This window comes from Solanum stenotomum, chromosome 9, assembly GCF_019186545.1.
Source record: "Solanum stenotomum isolate F172 chromosome 9, ASM1918654v1, whole genome shotgun sequence".
In the NCBI taxonomy this organism is placed as follows: domain Eukaryota; kingdom Viridiplantae; phylum Streptophyta; class Magnoliopsida; order Solanales; family Solanaceae; genus Solanum; species Solanum stenotomum.
In genome coordinates this window covers 2171839-2190507 of record NC_064290.1, presented here as the reverse complement: position 1 = coordinate 2190507, position 18669 = coordinate 2171839, and the positions used below count along the sequence as shown (strand labels likewise).

At 31.1% G+C, this 18669-nt stretch overlaps 2 protein-coding genes across 19 annotated transcripts in view; one reads left to right on the top strand and one right to left on the bottom strand.

Moving 5' to 3' along the window:
* LOC125877754 (probable glutathione S-transferase) overlaps positions 1 to 11363 on the top strand; it is a 54741-nt gene extending 43378 nt beyond the window's left edge. For 2 of the 18 annotated variants that reach the window (XM_049559009.1, XM_049559016.1), the window contains exons 2-5: positions 4367 to 4435; positions 6650 to 6883; positions 7662 to 7909; positions 11046 to 11363. In XM_049559009.1, the coding sequence (XP_049414966.1) occupies positions 4367 to 4435; positions 6650 to 6883; positions 7662 to 7909; positions 11046 to 11142 (648 nt within the window). In that variant the 3' untranslated portion in view covers positions 11143 to 11363. Of the gene's footprint in view, positions 1 to 4366; positions 4436 to 4595; positions 4670 to 6557; positions 6581 to 6649; positions 6884 to 7661; positions 7959 to 10391; positions 10695 to 10797 lie in introns of those variants that run through there. The other 16 variants (XM_049559007.1, XM_049558993.1, XM_049559013.1 and 13 more) reach the window with 14 other exon arrangements.
* A 385-nt stretch (positions 11364 to 11748) lies between these two features.
* LOC125877758 (probable glutathione S-transferase) lies at positions 11749 to 12985 on the bottom strand. The gene is made up of 2 exons (XM_049559022.1): positions 12588 to 12985; positions 11749 to 12133 (listed from the first exon to the last, which is right to left on the bottom strand). The coding sequence occupies exons 1-2, from the start codon at positions 12900 to 12902 to the stop codon at positions 11789 to 11791; spliced, it is 660 nt and encodes a 219-aa protein (XP_049414979.1). The 5' UTR covers positions 12903 to 12985; the 3' UTR covers positions 11749 to 11788.
* Between the last annotated feature and the right edge of the window lie 5684 nt (positions 12986 to 18669).

Sequence of the window (18669 nt, the reverse complement as noted above, 5' to 3'; positions counted from 1 at the left end):
CAATAGATTGACTCAGATGACGACATAGCTGCTTTAAATGTTGGAGGCTCATTTTCAAGCAAAAATGCCACAAAATCTGGTCCGAAAGAAGTGGATTTCCGTTGGCGAGTACTACGCCTAGGATCTTCATTAGGTTGTGCATTTTCCTTTGATTCTTCCCGTGGTCGTTTAGATCTTTCACTTGTCGACTCACATTCAGTTTTATACGGATAAATGTGTTCAAAGAACTCAGCGTTATCTGACTCAATTACCGTATTCACATGAATTTCAGGATTATCAGATTTGTGAACCAAAAACCGGCAGGCCTTACTGTTCACAGCATATCCAATAAATACACAATCCACTGTTTTGGGTCCAATTTTCACCCTCTTAGGTAAAGGAACTTCTACCTTGGCAAGACACCCCCACACTTTGAAATATTTCAAGTTGGGTTTCCTTCCTTTCCATAACTCATATGGAATTGATTGCGTTTTGCTACGGGGTACCCTATTGAGTATCTTGTTAGCCGTAAGGATGGCTTCTCCCCATAGATTTCTTGGTGAACCAGAACTGATTATTAAGGCATTCATCATTTCCTTTAATGTTCTGTTCTTCCGTTCAGCCAATCCATTTGACTGCGGTGTATAGGGTGCAGTAGTTTGATGTATAATACCATATTCCAAACATATCTCAGCAAAAGGAGATTCGTATTCTCCACCCCTATCACTTCGAATCATTTTTATCTTTAGATTCAATTGATTTTCCACTTCATTTTTGTATTGCTTAAATGCATCAATTGCTTCATCCTTACTATTAAGCAAGTATACATAACAAAATCGAGTGCAATCGTCAATAAAAGTTATAAAATACTTTTTCCCACCACGAGATGGTGTCGACTTCATATCACATATATCTGTGTGAATTAAGTCTAAAGGTTTTGAATTTCTTTCAACAGACTTATAAGGATGTTTAACAAACTTACTTTCCACACAAATTTCGCATTTCGATTTATCGCATTTAAAATCAGGCAATACTTCTAAAGTAACCAATTTCCGCAAGGCTTTGTAATTTACATGTCCCAAACGGGCATGCCATAAATCATTTGACTCCAATAAGTAAACAGAAGCAGAATTCTTATTAATACTGTCAACAACCATTACATTCAGTTTGAAGAGGCCCTCAGTGAGGTAGCCTTTTCCTAAGAACATCTCATTCTTACTTATTACAGCTTTGTCACTAACTAGGACACACTTGAACCCGTTTTTAACGAGCAGTGCAGCAGAAACTAAATTCTTCCTAATAGTAGGAACGTGCAGAACGTTGTTCAGAGTCAACACCTTGCCGGATGTCATCTTCAACATTACTTTCCCAGTTCCTGCAATCCTTGCTGTTGCTGTGTTTCCCATGAACAAATCTTCATCAACCTCAGCAGGAGTGTATGTTGCAAAGGCTTCTTTCGCAGAGCAAATATGTCGAGTGGCACCTGAGTCGAGAAACCACTCCTTGGGATTTCCAACTAAGTTGCACTCTGAGATCATTGCACACAGGTCATCTGCATCTTCCATCTCTTCCACGATGTTTGCTTGGCTTTTGCCTTTGCCTTTGTCTTTGTCTTTGTCCTTTCTTGGAGCACGACAGTCAGAAGACTTGTGACCAGCCTTACCACAATTGTAACAGTTGCCCTTGAACTTTTTCTTGGCCTGTTCTAACTTCTGTCCGTTGGACTTCTTTCTCTTCTTGTCTTTTGTAGGAGCTTCTTCAACAATATTAACTCCAATTACTGTCGAACTCTTACGAGACTTCTTTTCGGCGGTTTTGTTATCTTTCTCAATCCTGAGCCGAATCACAAGATCTTCAAGCTTCATTTCCTTACGTTTGTGCTTTAAATAATTCTTGAAGTCATTCCACGAAGGAGGTAACTTCTCGATCATTGCAGCCACTTGAAACGTTTCATTTACTACCATATCTTCAGCAATCAGATCATGGAAAATAAGTTGAAGTTCCTGCACTTGTGATCCAACAGTTTTACTATCTGACATTTTATAGTCTAAAAACTTTGCGACCACAAACTTTTTCAAGCATGCATCTTCTGTCTTATGTTTCTTCTCAAGTGCATCCCACAATTCTTTCGAAGTTGTCATTGCACTATAGACATTATATAAGTCATCCTCTAACGCACTTAAAATGTAGCCTTTACATAGGAAGTCTGCCTGTTTCCATGCTTCAATAATCATGAATTTTTCTCTGTCTGGCATTTCAGCAGAAGGCACTGGAGTTACTTCATTGGTAAATTTTTGCAGACCAAGAGTGGTAAGCCAGAAAAATACCCGTTGCTGCCATCCTTTGAATTTCACACCAGAGAATTTTCCCGATTTCTCTGCTGGTGGTACAGCAGTTCGGGTTGGTGCAGCAATAGCCACCGTAACATTGTCATTAGCCATTTCAGAATCTGTAACAAACAGAAATTGATACAAATGACTCAATAAGCAATAACTTAAGTTGCAAACTTAACATGAGTATAAAACCACGAAGGTTTTTCACTCCACCAGAAACACAAATTAAAAAGTATAAAATAATTTCCTTAAGAATGTTATCAATCTGTGTATAAAAAATCAGAATTACTGATTTCAATAAACTTTGCAGAAACACGAAGTAACCAAAGTTTAATAAACCAGTAAGAATAGATGAACAGAAATTAATTGACAAAACTAAAATCTGTAAAAAAAACGTACCACAATCTGGAAAAATAAAATCAGAAAAAGATCAAGCCCACTGAATGCACAGTGTCCCCTTAAGGAAATTATTCCCCTCTAGTATCCGAGGTTTGATTTGGAATATGTCCTCCCAGGATAGAATGATCTCAATCACCAGTGTATTGATACCCAAAACTCTGGTGTCAGCGAACCACTCAATAGCAGTAAAGTACATGAAGAAATTTTGTGCAGAAGAAGAAGAAGAAATCAGAAAAATTCGTAATGAATAAATCTGAAGAATCAATGTATTTATAGGCAAGAGGAACTGGTTTCGAAAGGTTGCAATCCTTTCAGAATCCACACGACCATTCATGAAAGTTTGCAACCTTTCAAATGGTCATGGCTGTTTCTGAAAGTTGCAACCTTTCAGAACAGTCACTGCGGGAAATTTAAATAAAACGGGAAAGATTTAAATAAAACGGATCGCGCGTGGATCCGAGTCGGGTCGGGTTAATTAACTAATTAAATGAATCGATTAATTAACTAATTAAAACGTTGGCCATTTAATTTAATTAATTAAATAATTAATTACCTAAAATAATTAAAACAAACTTTGTCCAAAAAATAATCTCTCGATCGATCATTTTTCCAAATCCAAAGCCAAAGCCGAGCGAGCGACGACGACGACGGCGCGAGGGGGGTCCCTCTTTCCAACCCTTTTAACAATTAATAGGAGTGTTTCTATATTTAATCATTTTTCCAAATCCAAAGCCAAAGCCAAAGCCAAAGCCGAAGCCGAGCGACGACGACGACGGCGCGAGGGGGGTCCCTCTTTCCAACCCTTTTAACAATTAATAGGAGTGTTTCTATATTTAAACTTTTCTATTTTTCTTTCCACCACCGATGAGGGACAAATGTCTTTTCAATAAAGCATAAGAGGACTTTTCAAGTTCTCAACTCTTCAAGTTCCCAACTTTTTCCAAGTTCCTCTTTCATCTTCCCTCAATTTCCCATTAACTCTTGCTACATACCCAACATAAATCACTCAGATATTTGTATAACTATGAATAATTTCATTAAAGATAAAATGAGATCGACGACTAAGAATAAAATAATGTCAAATAAATGAGGACAAAGTAAAAAAGGTTTAATACATCCACTATTTCTTAAAAAACTTGTTAGTACATTTCATTTAAACAATAGAATTACAATATGTTCCAATTGAGCACTTGAACGTATGATAAAGAATTCTTATTAGACACTTTCAACTCAAATTCATGAATTCTTTTGTGAACGTCTACTTAGATAATTAAGTTAATAACCACATAAAATATATTATCTTAATCTCCTTTAATTATGCATATCAACCTCATTTGTAAAGTCATGAGATTTTTCTGACTTGTTAAGCCTAATGCGTACATATTTTAAGTAATTAACTTATTTAAGTTGAGTCATAATCGAAACAAATCGTAATTTAAATATTTAAATTAAATTTACTTAGTTACAAAATTAATAGTTAAACACCCCAATGGATGACACAATGCTATTAATAATACACAAAAACTCCACAACACTATATATGTAGGATGTGTATGTATAACTAACAAATCAGTTGCAATTGTGAAAAAATATTAAACTTGCTGTTTCTTCTTCTCACTTGCCTTTCATGCAGCACAAAAATGGTTAATGATGAGGTGATTTTGTTGGATTTTTGGCCTAGCATGTTTGGTATGAGGCTAAGGATTGCACTTGCTGAAAAAGAGGTTAAATATGAGTACAAAGAAGGAGATTTGTGGAAAAAAAGTCATTTGCTTTTAGAGATGAATCCTATACACAAGAAAGTTCCAGTATTTATTCACAATGGAAAACCAATATGTGAGTCTATTATTGGAGTTGAGTATATTGAGGAAGTTTGGAAGGACCAAATCCCTTTGCTCCCTTCTGATCCTTATGAGAGAGCACAAGCTAGGTTTTGGGCTGATTACATTAACAAGAAGGTAAATTTATAACCTTTCCTCCTTTTTTGTTCATTAACTAGCTAGGATTCTTTAGCCAATTTGAACAAGGAATCATTGTTGTTTTGTGTTGTATTATTGGAGTGAAATGTTGTTTACTTATAAACTTGGTCAATTATGATGACTTGATGAGTTAACTTTTGAGGTTAAATTAGACCAACAGTTCATACTATTCTTTGTATTAAATATCTACATAAAATATCTAAAATTTAAAGATTTCGGAGCTACACTAGAATAAATAGATCGATTTGTTTATTTTGGACTTCGATTCAAATATATCTTTTCAAATTTTAAAACTTTGAGAAAGATTTATATTTTTTCTAGATTAGAGATCTAAACTTATATAAACCATCTACGTTACCACAATATCCAATAGATTGCCTTTTGTGTAGTGTTGTGGATATATAGTTGAGAATCAAGGATTATAGCTTCAACCTAGCCATCTTCACTAAGTTAACTCAGCATTGCTTTTTGTGAAAATATCAAAATAATCCATTATGTATATTTTAAAGTTGTAATACATAAATGCCCTCTAAACTAGTCCACATATTCACTTGAACACGTAAACTCAACCTATGAATATTTGAATACCTTATTTCAATTAATGTTATCTATGATAAAAGTGTCATTCGGAATTGTTGATATCAAAGAAAATTCAAATAGTACTTTTCACTAAGTTAAATTAGAGAAGTTATATTTGATTATACTTTTTGAAAGAAAAAAAAACCCTTTATTTGGAATTGGGACCTTTGGAATTTATGAAAATGATTGGAAGCCAAGATTTGAAGCACTTTTTAAACTTTCTAATCCAATTTCGACCAAAAATAAAGTGAAAATTATCCCTCCCCACCCCTCCCCCCCAAAAAAAAATGGGAATAATGCTCATGACTTAACAAGCCTTAAATATTACTACTACAATATAACAAGGGATCCCATATAACAAACAAGTGTCTATTCAAAAATATCACTAGATTTTATTTATCACTTGATCTGTTTTATTTTACTTGACTAGTATATCAATAATAAATATTTCATTTTACTTATTAATTTCAACAAATTAAGAGTGTTGTATTATTTTTTTCATATTATTCTTTGTATTAAATATCTACATAAAATATTTGTCAAATTTAGAATTTCAAAACATCACTAATAACGCGTGTCAAGTAATATAAAATGGAGCGAAAAACGTGATTTGTGTTTCAAAAATCCTTTCCATATTATATTATTTTCTTTGCCTACTTTTAATTGTCATGTTGCGTTTTTCGAAGGTCAATTTCACTAATTTTCAAAGTTAAGTTAGATTACATTAATTTGATATTTTAAATAAAAAAATTAGATATTCAAAAATTATATAAAAAATACTATACATTTCAATTTTTTACATATCAATATAATGAAAAATACATCATAAATTGTTAGTCAATCAAAGTTACTATGTTTGACTCTAATAGTACTCCCTTCATTCCATATTAAGTTAATTTTGGAGGTGTTTCACACCCTTTAAGAAAAATAGGTTAAGAGATAAATTGAACCTAGTTTTTTATTTTTATCCTTATTAATTATTGTCAAATTTATGATTAAAATAACTAAATATTAATTAATCACTAATTCCAATACTAACTAAGGAAAGGTAAAATTGGAAAAACACTCTAAAAGTAATCTTGAAAACTAAACAATTAAATTAATTTAAAAAATGGAAATTGCCTCTAAAATTAACTTAATATGGAATGGAGGGAGTAAATTTGTTTTTAGTAAAAAAAAACATTTGGAGAGCTACAAACGAATCTCCAAGTGCTATATATATAGGGTTGTGTATGTACATTTATCAAATCAGTAGTTGCAATTTTGGGGAAAATTGAAAATTTTCTTACATCAAAAATGGCTAACGATGAGGTGATTGTGTTGGATTTCTGGCCTAGCATGTTTGGGTTGAGGGTGAGGATTGCACTTGCTGAAAAAGAGGTTAAATATGAGTACAGAGAAGAGGATTTGAAGAACAAAAGCCCTCTGCTTTTGCAGATGAATCCTATTCACAAGAAAATCCCAGTTTTGATTCATAATGGAAAACCCATCTGTGAGTCTATTATTGGAGTCGAGTACATTGACGAAGTTTGGAAGGACAAAGCCCCTTTGCTCCCTTCTGATCCTTATGAGAGGGCACAAGCTAGGTTTTGGGCTGACTACATTGACAAGAAGGTAAATTCATTTTTTCCGCCTTTTCGATTCACGAATTAGGTTTATTTAGTCGATTCGGTACTAATTTGGGATTGAAGCATTGTTGTTATGTGTTGTATTATTTGAGTAGTTTCACATTGATTGGTTGAGAGTGAAATGTTGTTTTCTTAATTGTCTTTGTCAATGGTGACCTAATGAGATTGACTGTTTTTTTGTGGTACACCCAATGTGGGCCCTTTTACTATACTATTCGTGCTCCGAATGTTCAGTCTTGGGCGTGTGGCGTATTAGAGTTTCGCATTAGTTGTAGAAATGAAATAGTCTCGTTGTCGTTTGGTTATGTTTTATTGTGAAATTTGAAAAAAAGTAATAAATTTGTTTCCAAGGTGAAAAATGATATTTGAAAATTGGAGTTGTGTTTGACTAAACGCCTGGTTATCCTCACTTCATAAGCTAGGACTCCCCCTGTTTCAGATGCTTAATTCGAGGTGTGTGGTTTGTTAGAGTTTTGCGTTTGGTTGATGAAATGGAAATTTATCTCATTATATAGTCTTGGTTAATCTTTACTTCATAAGCTACGTTCAGATGTTCAGTCCTACGCGGGGTTGTTAGAGTTTCACATTAATTGAAGAATTGGAATTATGTCTTGTTATGTAGCATTGGTTAATCCTCACTTCGTATGCTATGTTTTGCTAGTGTCTAAGATCCATTTTCCATGAACTGACTAGGACTTTTATTTTAGTTTTGTGTCAACAAGTGATGACCCGTTTCTTTTTCTGCGTTTGTTGAAATTTTTCAGTTTTATTGGCCTGCAAGGAAGCTGTGGACAACAAAGGGAGAAGAGCAAGAGACAGCTAAGAAAGATTTCATAGAATGCCTTAAAGTGCTGGAGGGAGAACTAGGAGAGAAGCCTTATTTTGGAGGTGATAACTTTGGTTTTGTGGATATTGCTCTGATTGGGTTCTACTGCTGGTTTAGTGCCTATGAGACTTATGGTAACTTCAGCACAGAGGCTGAGTTCCCAAAGTTTTTTGCTTGGGCCAAGAGGTGTATGCAGAGGGACAGTGTGGCTAAGTCATTGCCAGACCAACATAAGGTTCTCGAGTATGTGAAACCTGTTAGGCAGAGGCTTGGAATTGAATAAAAATATGCTTATGCAATTATGCATATCATAATGTATTGAAAAAAGGCACTTCATTGTGCCTTTCTTGAGTTGTTGTTTCAAGATATGAAATGTTAGTTTTCTTCTACCTTGCTTTACTTTAGTGTCTTGTTGAGTGTTCGCTTTTGTAGTTCTTGTATGTAATTCTGGGGCTTCTCCTCTTTGTAATGAGAAGTAATTACTTTTTCATGAGCATCATCTACTATCAAAATAATTATGCTTCAGTTCTAAACAAGTTGAGATTGGCCGTATCATTCTACTCTATACTACGAGGAACATATAATAAACTGATGACAGTTCCATTATTTTATTTGTTCTTGATTCTTGTTAGCTCTGTTTCCCAATTGTTTCGAAGAGCAGGGCTCATCTCACCGTTTATTACTTGTAATTAGGGGTGTACAAGCCAAATCGTAAAGTCAAATTGAATCGACGAATCAAATCAAACCAAAAAAAAAAAAATTTGATGTGGTTTGGTTGGTTTGGCATTGAAAAAAAAATCGACCACTCTTGGTTTTGTTTGGTATTAAAAGAAAAAAAGCCAAACCCAACCCAAACCAAACCACATAATATATATATATATGATTTTATTTTATTTATAGATAAAAAATATTATTTATAATCTCCTTTATTAATATATTTTAAGTTAGTTTATAGTTTTCAATGTTTAGATATATTATTTCAAATTTGGGCTTGTAAATATTTTATTTTGTATTAAGATCGGAAGTTACAATTATATTGTTATAGTTTTTCAAATTTGAAGTTAACAATTTACTTTGTAAATATTTTGTTTTGTATTCAGTTTGATTATAACCTTTAATCTTATTAATTTAACATAATGAACGTTGATGTTTCAATAAAAGTATTTTGTACGAAGATTTCTATTCATTTAACATTTTTAAAGTTTAGTTTATCGCACATGTAAGTGAAAATATATTTGATCTCTTTTTCCTACCCCGTATAGTTGTAAAAAACCAAAAAAACAGAAAGAATAGACTAAAGCTGAAACCGAAAAACCCGACTTTATGTGGTTTGATTTGGTTTTTAGATTTAATAAACCGACATAATTGGTTTAGATTTTTTTTAATGAAAAATCAAATCAAACCGACCTATGTACACCCGTAACAAAGGACTCAGGCAATTATTTTAGTGTTATGTTTTTGTAATTCTTGTGTGTAAATTGGTGCTTCTGTTCTTCTATTCTTTGTATTGAGAAGTAATCACTCTTTTCGTGAGCATCAAATGTTTAGCAACATAATTACGTCTCAATTTCAAACAAGTTAGGAGTTGGGTATCTGATGCTGCACATGTTGTTCTTAGTTTCTGGTTCAGAGTTGTAAAGTACACATGTTGTATTCACTTTGAGCTCATTCGGTTAATTGGATAAAGGATAATAATTTTGAGGTATTCCTTAAAATTATTTTATCTTGACCATAAATTTTCAATATTTTCATTATATTTAGAATGAGATAAGTATTGAAAATATTCCTAAACTTGATGCAAATTATTAGTTTCTTCCTTAAACTATTGATAGCATTAAAAACATCACTCTACTTGACTAACCAAACTTAGATACACCCCAATCACCCTCAATCTGCCACACAACATAACAAACAAGCAGTTTCAAACTTTTATAGGAGCGTATGACTCTTAATAAGAAGTCGAGAGAAGTGTTGAAAACACCCCTAATCTTGACGAGAATTTAGGGGCGTATTTCACTCATGTTACAAGATTGGGGTGTATTTAAGTTCAGTTGGTAAAGTGAAATGGTGTTTTTAAGACTATCAATAGTTCGAAAATAAAATTAATAATTCACGTCTAGTTTAAAGGTGTTTTTAATATTTCTCTCAATTTAGAATTTATAAAATTGAAATTAAAAATAAAGTCGTGTTTGATTATACTTTTTTTCAAAGAAAGAAAATGGAAAACTTTATCTGAAATTTACAAAAATGGAGTTGGAAAACAAGACTTGGAGCACTTTTACAAATTTTCAATTTCAATTTTTAAATTTTATAAAAAAAATTCCCCGTGACCAAACATAAAACACGAGTCCTAAATTTTGTCTCTAGTAAAAAATGCTTCTTACGAATGTAGTGACAAAATGCGAAGATTTCGAAGAAATAAATAAAAAGTAACAGTGGAGGCACTCTATTAATTGCTTCAAAACTCTATCACAATCCATGTGACGAAAGCAATGACATATACATTAGACACGAATCTCGATTTTTGGCTGGATCAAAAATTCTGTGAACATCCTATGCACTATATATATATATATATTGTATCGTATCATTATCAATTCTGCAAAATTCTTCTTTTATTTTCTTCACTTGTTTACTTGTTCATACAACAAAAATGGCTAATGATGAGGTGATTCTGTTGGATTTTTGGCCTAGCATGTTTGGTATGAGGCTAAGGATTGCACTTGCTGAAAAAGAGATAAAATACGAGTACAAAGACGAGGATTTGAGGAACAAAAGTCCTCTGCTTTTGCAGATGAATCCTATCCACAAGAAAATCCCTGTTTTGATTCACAATGGAAAACCAATCTGTGAGTCTATTATTGGAGTTGAGTACATTGACGAAGTTTGGAAGGATAAAGCCCCTTTTCTCCCTTCAGATCCATATGAGAGAGCACAAGCTAGGTTTTGGGCTGACTACATTGACAAGAAGGTAAATTCATAGTCCCTTCGTTCCAATTGATCTTGACAAAGAATTAAGACGGTAAAGTAAAATTGTTACTAACTATTCTCTTTTTGTTTGTTGAAAATTTCAGCTGTTTGATTCTGGGAGGAAGCTATGGACAACAAAGGGAGAAGAGCAAGAGGCAGCTAAGAAAGATTTCATAGAATGCCTTAAAGTGCTGGAGGGAGCACTTGGAGAGAAGCCTTACTTTGGAGGAGATAACTTTGGTTTTGTTGATATTGCACTGATTGGGTTCTACAGCTGGTTTCATTCTTATGAGACTTATGGTAACATCAGCACAGAAGCTGAGTGTCCAAAGTTTGTGGCTTGGGCCAAAAGGTGCATGCTGAGAGACAGTGTGGCTAAGTCTTTGCCTGACCAACATAAGGTCCTTGAGTTTGTAAAGACTCTTAGGCACAAGTTTGGAATTGAATAAACATATGGACCATGATTGTGCTAATAAAGACGCTTCGCCCTTCTTGTGTTGTTGTTTCAGATTTGAAATGTTTGTTTGGTCATAATGTAAGTCAGTTCTACTTTTAATTGTAATGAAAGACTCTTAGATCTGTTTGGTTGAGTCTTGACTTTCTGTCATATATGTATGGTATGATTCTGGGGATTTTCCTCTTTGAAATGAGAAGTAATCAGTTTTTCCCATTGGCATCGTCTAAAGTTTCAATATGTCTAGCAGTCTGGGGTCGATTCTATTTGAATTTCGTGTGTTCAGTTGAATTTTGTGTAAGCAGTCTAAAGCAAGCATCAATAGTTGATTCCATCGCTCAAACCTGTTACCAATAGGTTACACAGAGATAATTTACCGTTGATCCAAGACTTCGCTTCTGACTCGATCCTTGTACATATGCAACATAAGTATACATATAGTAATATCACCTGTCATTACTTAACTTATTACATAAAGCATACAGAGTCATCAACACAAACACAACTTTTTCAGGCTTCCTCCCTGAGTGCAAAAGAACAAAAAAGGAGCATAGGGGAAGAGAATTTATTTGCAAACATAGTATGAACTAGAAACAACAACTTCAGTTGAACCTGCAGAACCCGCTCTAGATCCGGCTTTTTTAGGCAATGCCCATCCTCTGTCTCAACATGACAACAAAATCATAGATTTTGTCAGGATCAGAAAGATACTTAGAGACATTCTCCTTTTGCATACACCTCTTGGCCCATGCCACAAACTTAGGACACTCTGGTTCAATACTAAATTTGCCAAATTTTTCATAAGCAGGGAACCAACTGTAGTAAGGAATAAGTGCCAAATCCACAAAACCAAAACTTTCTCCACCAAAGTATGGCTTGTCTCCCAATTCCCCTTCCAACACCTTCAAACACTCTATGAATTCTTTATTGGCTGCTTCTTGGTCCTCCACTTTTGTTGTCCAAATTTTCTTTCCACCATCATAAATCTGTGATCTCCCACAAAAACAAAACAAAAGATTACTCTTTTTCAATCAAATTTAGCTCATAAATAAATAAATCTTACACTACGCCTCAATTTCAAACAAGTTGGAATCAACTATATGAATCCCCGCTATAGCTCTCTACCTAAATCTATCTCAACCTAATATTGTTTTTTATTTTTTTATGATCAGCTTTCGCGCACCTCGACTAATTCCACGGGATACCTTTCACCCCACCAACAAGAGTTACCTGATAACTCTGTCTACCAAGGCTAGGACAGATGGAAATTATCACCAAGTGTTTTTTGTCTCCGCTGAATTCTCAACCACTAGGCTGCATCTCAACCTAAATTTACGTAAGCATAAAAGTCACACCTATGACTAAAACAGGCTCTTACAAATTATAGGTTCTAAACTAGATATACTAAGATGACAAACATATTTTATGATAGTTTCATACCTTTTTGTCAACATAATCTGCCCAAAACCTAGCTTGAGCTTTCTTATAAGGATCACTAGGCAACAAAGGTGATTTGTCCTTCCAAACTTCATCTATGTACTCAACAATTATGAGTGACTCACATATTGGTTTTCCATTATGGATCAACACTGGGATTTTCTTGTGAATTGGATTCATTTGTAAGAGTAAAGGACTTTTGTTCACCAAGTTCTCTTCTTTGTACTCATATTGGATCCCTTTGTCAGCCAGGGCAATCTTTACTCTCACAGCAAACATGCTCACATATGTACCCAAAAGGACAACTTCATCAGCCATTTTTTTTGCTGAAAAATTGTTGTTAGTGGAATTGCAAGAAATAATGTAGACTAGAATATTTACTGTGTGTTTGTTGAAGATAAGTCATAGGGATGATACTTACCATGTAATATACATAAAGAAGGGGCCCTACCACCAAATGTTAGGTTAGACTTTAGAGTATAACAACTAACAAATATCAATGTATTTAATAGTTGAGTCAAAATTTTTATTAAGAAAAAGTAAAAATATGGAGTAAACAAGTAAACACAAAAAGAAATCAAATGATTCACAATAAAGTATATTAACATATCTAGATGATAAAAAGGGGACTAACCACTACTTATGGTAGGGTAATAAGTAACCTCCCTAGTGACCAAAATCAAAATTTTCACTAATTAAAAAAAGTTAAAATCTAAAGTAAACCACCAATAAATCAAGAGGATATATATATATTATATCATCATATTCATATTCATTCATATATTATTAAAAGTAGGAAGCTTTTAACTTCAAAGTTGAATTATCATATTACCCCTACTATAAGTTAAAATGTTATAAAATATTTAATTAGTCAAATATTAGAATTCTCAATAAGTTTTCTCTAATAAATATTTGTATTCATAACCGAATTTTTATGTAACCTATAATTACAATACTTAATATGCATTATAATATGCATTAACCCCTCACAATTGAATTATATATATATATATATATTTATTATCTAATTAAATCAAACATTTAATTAAATATTTAATTAAAAAAATATTATTTTGCGCACCTTAAGTAAAAGTTGAATAAAATTCAATTCATTAACTTTTCAATTACATAAATTGAACGGGATTTGGAAGTGGAAAAGTGGTACTTTAATGTGGTACTTTAATTCTCAGAGCCTCAGACAAACGTATCCAAGGAATTCACATAATACATGATTAATTGCTTTAAATTAACACATCATGTATTGCTTTACCTAACTTTTACAATTCCTATAATTTGTCTTTTCATTTTCTTAACTTGACTTATCAAATTCTAACACTTTTAAATTAGTATCCAATCTTTGTTAATATAACAATCAGTAGAATTTGAATAGTTCATTAAGTATTTAAGTGTAGGTTAATAAATACATAGTATTATGTTAAAAGGAATTTCAAAGAACATAAAAAAACACTATATAAAGGTAACAAATGATTTTCATTTCCTTCAAGTTTTGTTTCTTTAGTTGAGCATCTTGCCTTCCTTCTAATTTTCTTTCTTTTCCCTTAAATTTTTCCTTTTGCACGAACTAAAGGAAATGGAATTGAATAATTGCCATATCAATTTACATGCAACATTCAACATTCATTGGATGATATAAGAAGACCACTATCTTTGTATGGAGTGCTAGCAGAAATTCATGAGCTATGAAAAGGAGGAAGTTGGTTTCTTTGGAAGACTAATTTTAGAATTTTAATTAATTGATTTATTCTTATAATGTACTGTAATTATAATTTTTTACGGCTATAGATAAATGCGATGTTATTTGTGTATTTGGAGGGAGTTATAAAATGATATCTTGTAGTATGCCTTTATGGCATCATGTTATTGGTATTCTTTTTTTTTAAAAAAAAAAAAACAAATTTCTACCACTTGACAGAGTGTCTAGTATTATTATAAGTGGAAAGTTTCAAAAGTGAAAAGTTAGATTACCATTTTACCCCTACACTAAATTAAATATTTAATTAATTAAATAATAAATAGTAAAATTTAAATTAACTAAGACTAAATACACATTCTAGGGTGAGTTAATAATCAAACATCTAATTAATTTAATAGTAAATAGTAAAATTAAAATTACCACAAGGGTTTATAGTAAAATTTTAGAAGTTTGAAGACTTAATTACACATTTTAGGGAGATAATAAGAAGTTTAACAGCCCTATTTCTAGGTTTACTTGCGTTTCTATATTAATGCTCCACATTTTCTAAAGGTGTGCAGTTTTTTTTTTTTTAATCATCTATCTGTTAAAATTATTTCTAAAGTAAATTTTCTATCCCAACATTCTAAAAGGCTGAATTCTAGGAGTAAGAATTAAAGGAAATTTCTGACAAAGAAAGAGAAAAATTATCAAGTGATTTGACACTTTTCTCTACTTATATGAAGTATAGATTAAACATTATCCATAAATGATATTAGCAGAAGAGACTCAAAGTACTAAGCAAATAATTAAATGCTTGGAATGTGAAAAGATATATTTTAGATAATATCAATAGTACGTGTATGTATAGCCTAGAATAATTACTGGTATATGAAAAGACCCCCCATTTACCCGATTAATGCTACTGATTTTATTTATTTGATTTATTACTAAGGTATTAAAAGTGTATTATTATATATGAATGAATTAATCTCAAATTACTAATTAATGAGATGGTTTGTAATTGCCTTATTTATTACTCCCTCTCCTTAATTACTTGTCCACTTTTTTTTTATAGTTGTCCATAATTACTTGTCCATTTTGACAAATCAAGAAAGGACAATTTTTTTTTATCTATTATACCTTCAATTAGATGATTAATTACTTTGAAAAATGCAGAACTTTTCATCCACTTCATAATTAATAGGGGTAAAATAATAAACTCACTATGGCATTAATTGATTTCTTAATAGGTCTGTCAATTTAAAAGTAGACAAGTAATTAGGGACAGAGGGAGTACTAATTACAATGATGTATATTTTTCGTCTTGTTATCCATTCAAACTAAACTAGATTCCACGTTCAAAGCAGTAATTAGTGGCAATGTTAATTCTCTTACTTAGTCTAATTATGATTTGTATTTTTCATCTTCCCATCTATATATTAAAAGACTATTATTTAGAACTAAAAATAGAATTTGAATAGACACTTTCACTACTATTTACGAACTGGATGATAACCATTGAAAAATGAAAGAAACTCATGTCATTCAACTTGAGAAGAGGATAATCAAAAAAACTATCGCATCTATATATGATAGGCAAAAAAGACAGGAAGATTATTGTTTTTTATAATTTCTTTTTAGATATGCCTAAGTCCTCATATCTCTTTCGGTTCTCCATTAGGAAGATTCTTGTTTTTTATAATTTCTTTGGCATTTCTAATGAACTCATTGTGGTGTTGTGTGATCTTTTAGCTATTATTATGAGCTTATGGAATAGTTGTATGTATGAAGTCCAGTTTGTTAATTCTTTATCTGTCACTTTTATATTTTGGATGTAATTATTGCTTTTTAATCTTGTAAAATTTTGAAAGTGTATCTTCATGTATTCTTTGATTAGCCTTTTAATTCTAGAAATTTACTTAAATAATACAAATATTTCACGCTCCGTTTCTCATTAAAATAAAATAGGCAATCTTGTCAATAAGCCTACATGATTTTTTTTTATCCATTCATGGCTATAAAAGGTTATCAATGATATTTAGATCATAAAAAAGACGCTCACACAGTGACACAGAGTTAAGAGACTATATTATCTTAATTAATTTCACATACTTCTTGTTTGATGCCAAATGCTCAATCCATTTTTATGTATTTTATTTAATACATGAAATGTAATTGGTAAAATTAATATTGTTGATTTAAGCATTTTCTATTTGATAACACATTTTTGTGGGAAGCTCCAAAGATGAAAAGTTAGATTATTAAACCCCTAGGCAAAATTAAACATCTAATTAATAAATTATTAAATAATAATATTTTAATTATTATTTGAATTGTTAGTTATTTATTATAAAGATAATGAAATAATCATTATATTTATTTTAATAGTATTTGACCTTTCAATTTTCAATGTGACTTTTCATGTTTTCATAATTTTTGGGAAGATCCAAAGATGAAAAGTTAGATTACCATTTTACCTATAGGCTAAATTAAACATCTAATTAATTAAATAATAATATTTTAATTATTATTTGAATTATTAGTTATTTATTATAAAGACAATGAAAGAATCATTATATTTATTTTAATAGTATTTGAGCTTTCAATTTTCCATGTGGCTTTTCATGTTTCTGTAATTTGTCCTATAAATTTAACTTTTCCAAGAAAGACTTTTATTTACTACTCCTACAATTATTGTGTATAGGAGCTCTAAACAGGTAAAATAATGTCACAATTTGTGGTGAAAGTTGTAATCCCCTTATACAGTCATTGAGAATAGACAAGAATTTAACTACTGAAGTATCGGAGCTTGGTATTAGTTTTATACTTATTTGTAGTAATTTGAATTATAATAAGATTTTTTTATCTCTCCTCTTATAGTTGAATTGTTGTTTTGTTAGCAACTTGTTTTAATTTCATATTTTTATTTTGTATGCTCAAATATTCAATTTTCATTATAGAGACAAATGCAAAAAAAAAAAGTCTAATTGTCTTACTCATGTGTATCTTTTTTTTTTTTGTTCTTTGTACTTATAATTTTACATATACATTAACTTTCATCTTTAAGAATGAATGTGATAAAATGTATACCTTTTTTTTTTCAAAAAAAAGAAGAAGGTGAAACATATAACATTAGATAATGGTGGATAAGTTATGTATGAAGAAAAAATTAAACTCTATATAAAAATAGTAGTTATGTTCATAAATATCTTGATTTTCAAAATATAAACAATAAGACTTTTTACACCTTAGTTTTAAATATTTATAATTAACTAATTAGTTTAAAGTGCTTGTGGATAAAAAAATTAATATAATATTTTGAACACATTCATTATAATTATCAGGAAATTCAAAAGGCAAAGTAAAAAAGTAGAAAGGTTTTGTTTTCCTTTCACTCAAAGTTAATCTTACATCATTTTTGGTACAAAAAGTTAATAATCTCCTCTCAAGCTTTTAATTGCAGAAACATTAATATTGCACCACAATTTGCAGAGGATTAATTTGATGCAATCTTTTGATCTTCTGACATTATTCTACGAACAAAAGGAACTTTTAACATTATCGACAAATTAAATTTAGATAGTTGTTATCTTTTCCTTTTTGCTTTACAAGTTTTTTTTTTGACTTATAAATAGAGTTTATTTTATTAACTTCTTATATTATTATCTCGGCGCATTCACTTGGAGGTCATGAAATTGGAGTGTCACAATTAGTAGTAAGACAAAGTAGGAAACCTCTATATATATATATATATATTACCTCAAATATATGAGTATATTATTTTTTTTTTTAAAAAAATACTATTAAAAAATATGATTTGAGTTCTTTTTTATAAAATATGTCTAATTGAGGTATATATATATATATATATATATATATATACACACACTAGTAAAGAAAGCCCGGGCGCTGCCCGGACCCAACATTAATAAAGTTATATTGTTACTCTCTCCGTCCCATATTAGATGAGAATCTTAGTAAAAAAATGTTTTTCATATTATTTGAGCACTTATTAAATTAGGATAGAATTAATTAATTCTTTTCCATTTTACCCCTACAATTAATATGACCATTCCTATATTGTATGTGTATTTTTGGTAACTCATTTCAATGTGCATTGATATAAACAAAGGGCAAAATGGTGAAGTCTTCCAATGTATTAATGATTTCTTACTCACCGTGTAAAGTTGGAAGTGCCCATCTAATATGGGACGGAGAGAGTATAGTTTATGTATTGTTATAAAATTAGTAAAGATTGTTATAATATATTTTGCTCATAAGTGAGCTAATATAAAAACTTATTTGTCATTTGTCTTTTTAATTTCAATTTCAAATAGCAAATAAATGTAGCGATAAGATTGAGGGTAGAAATGAAACATATCTTTCTAA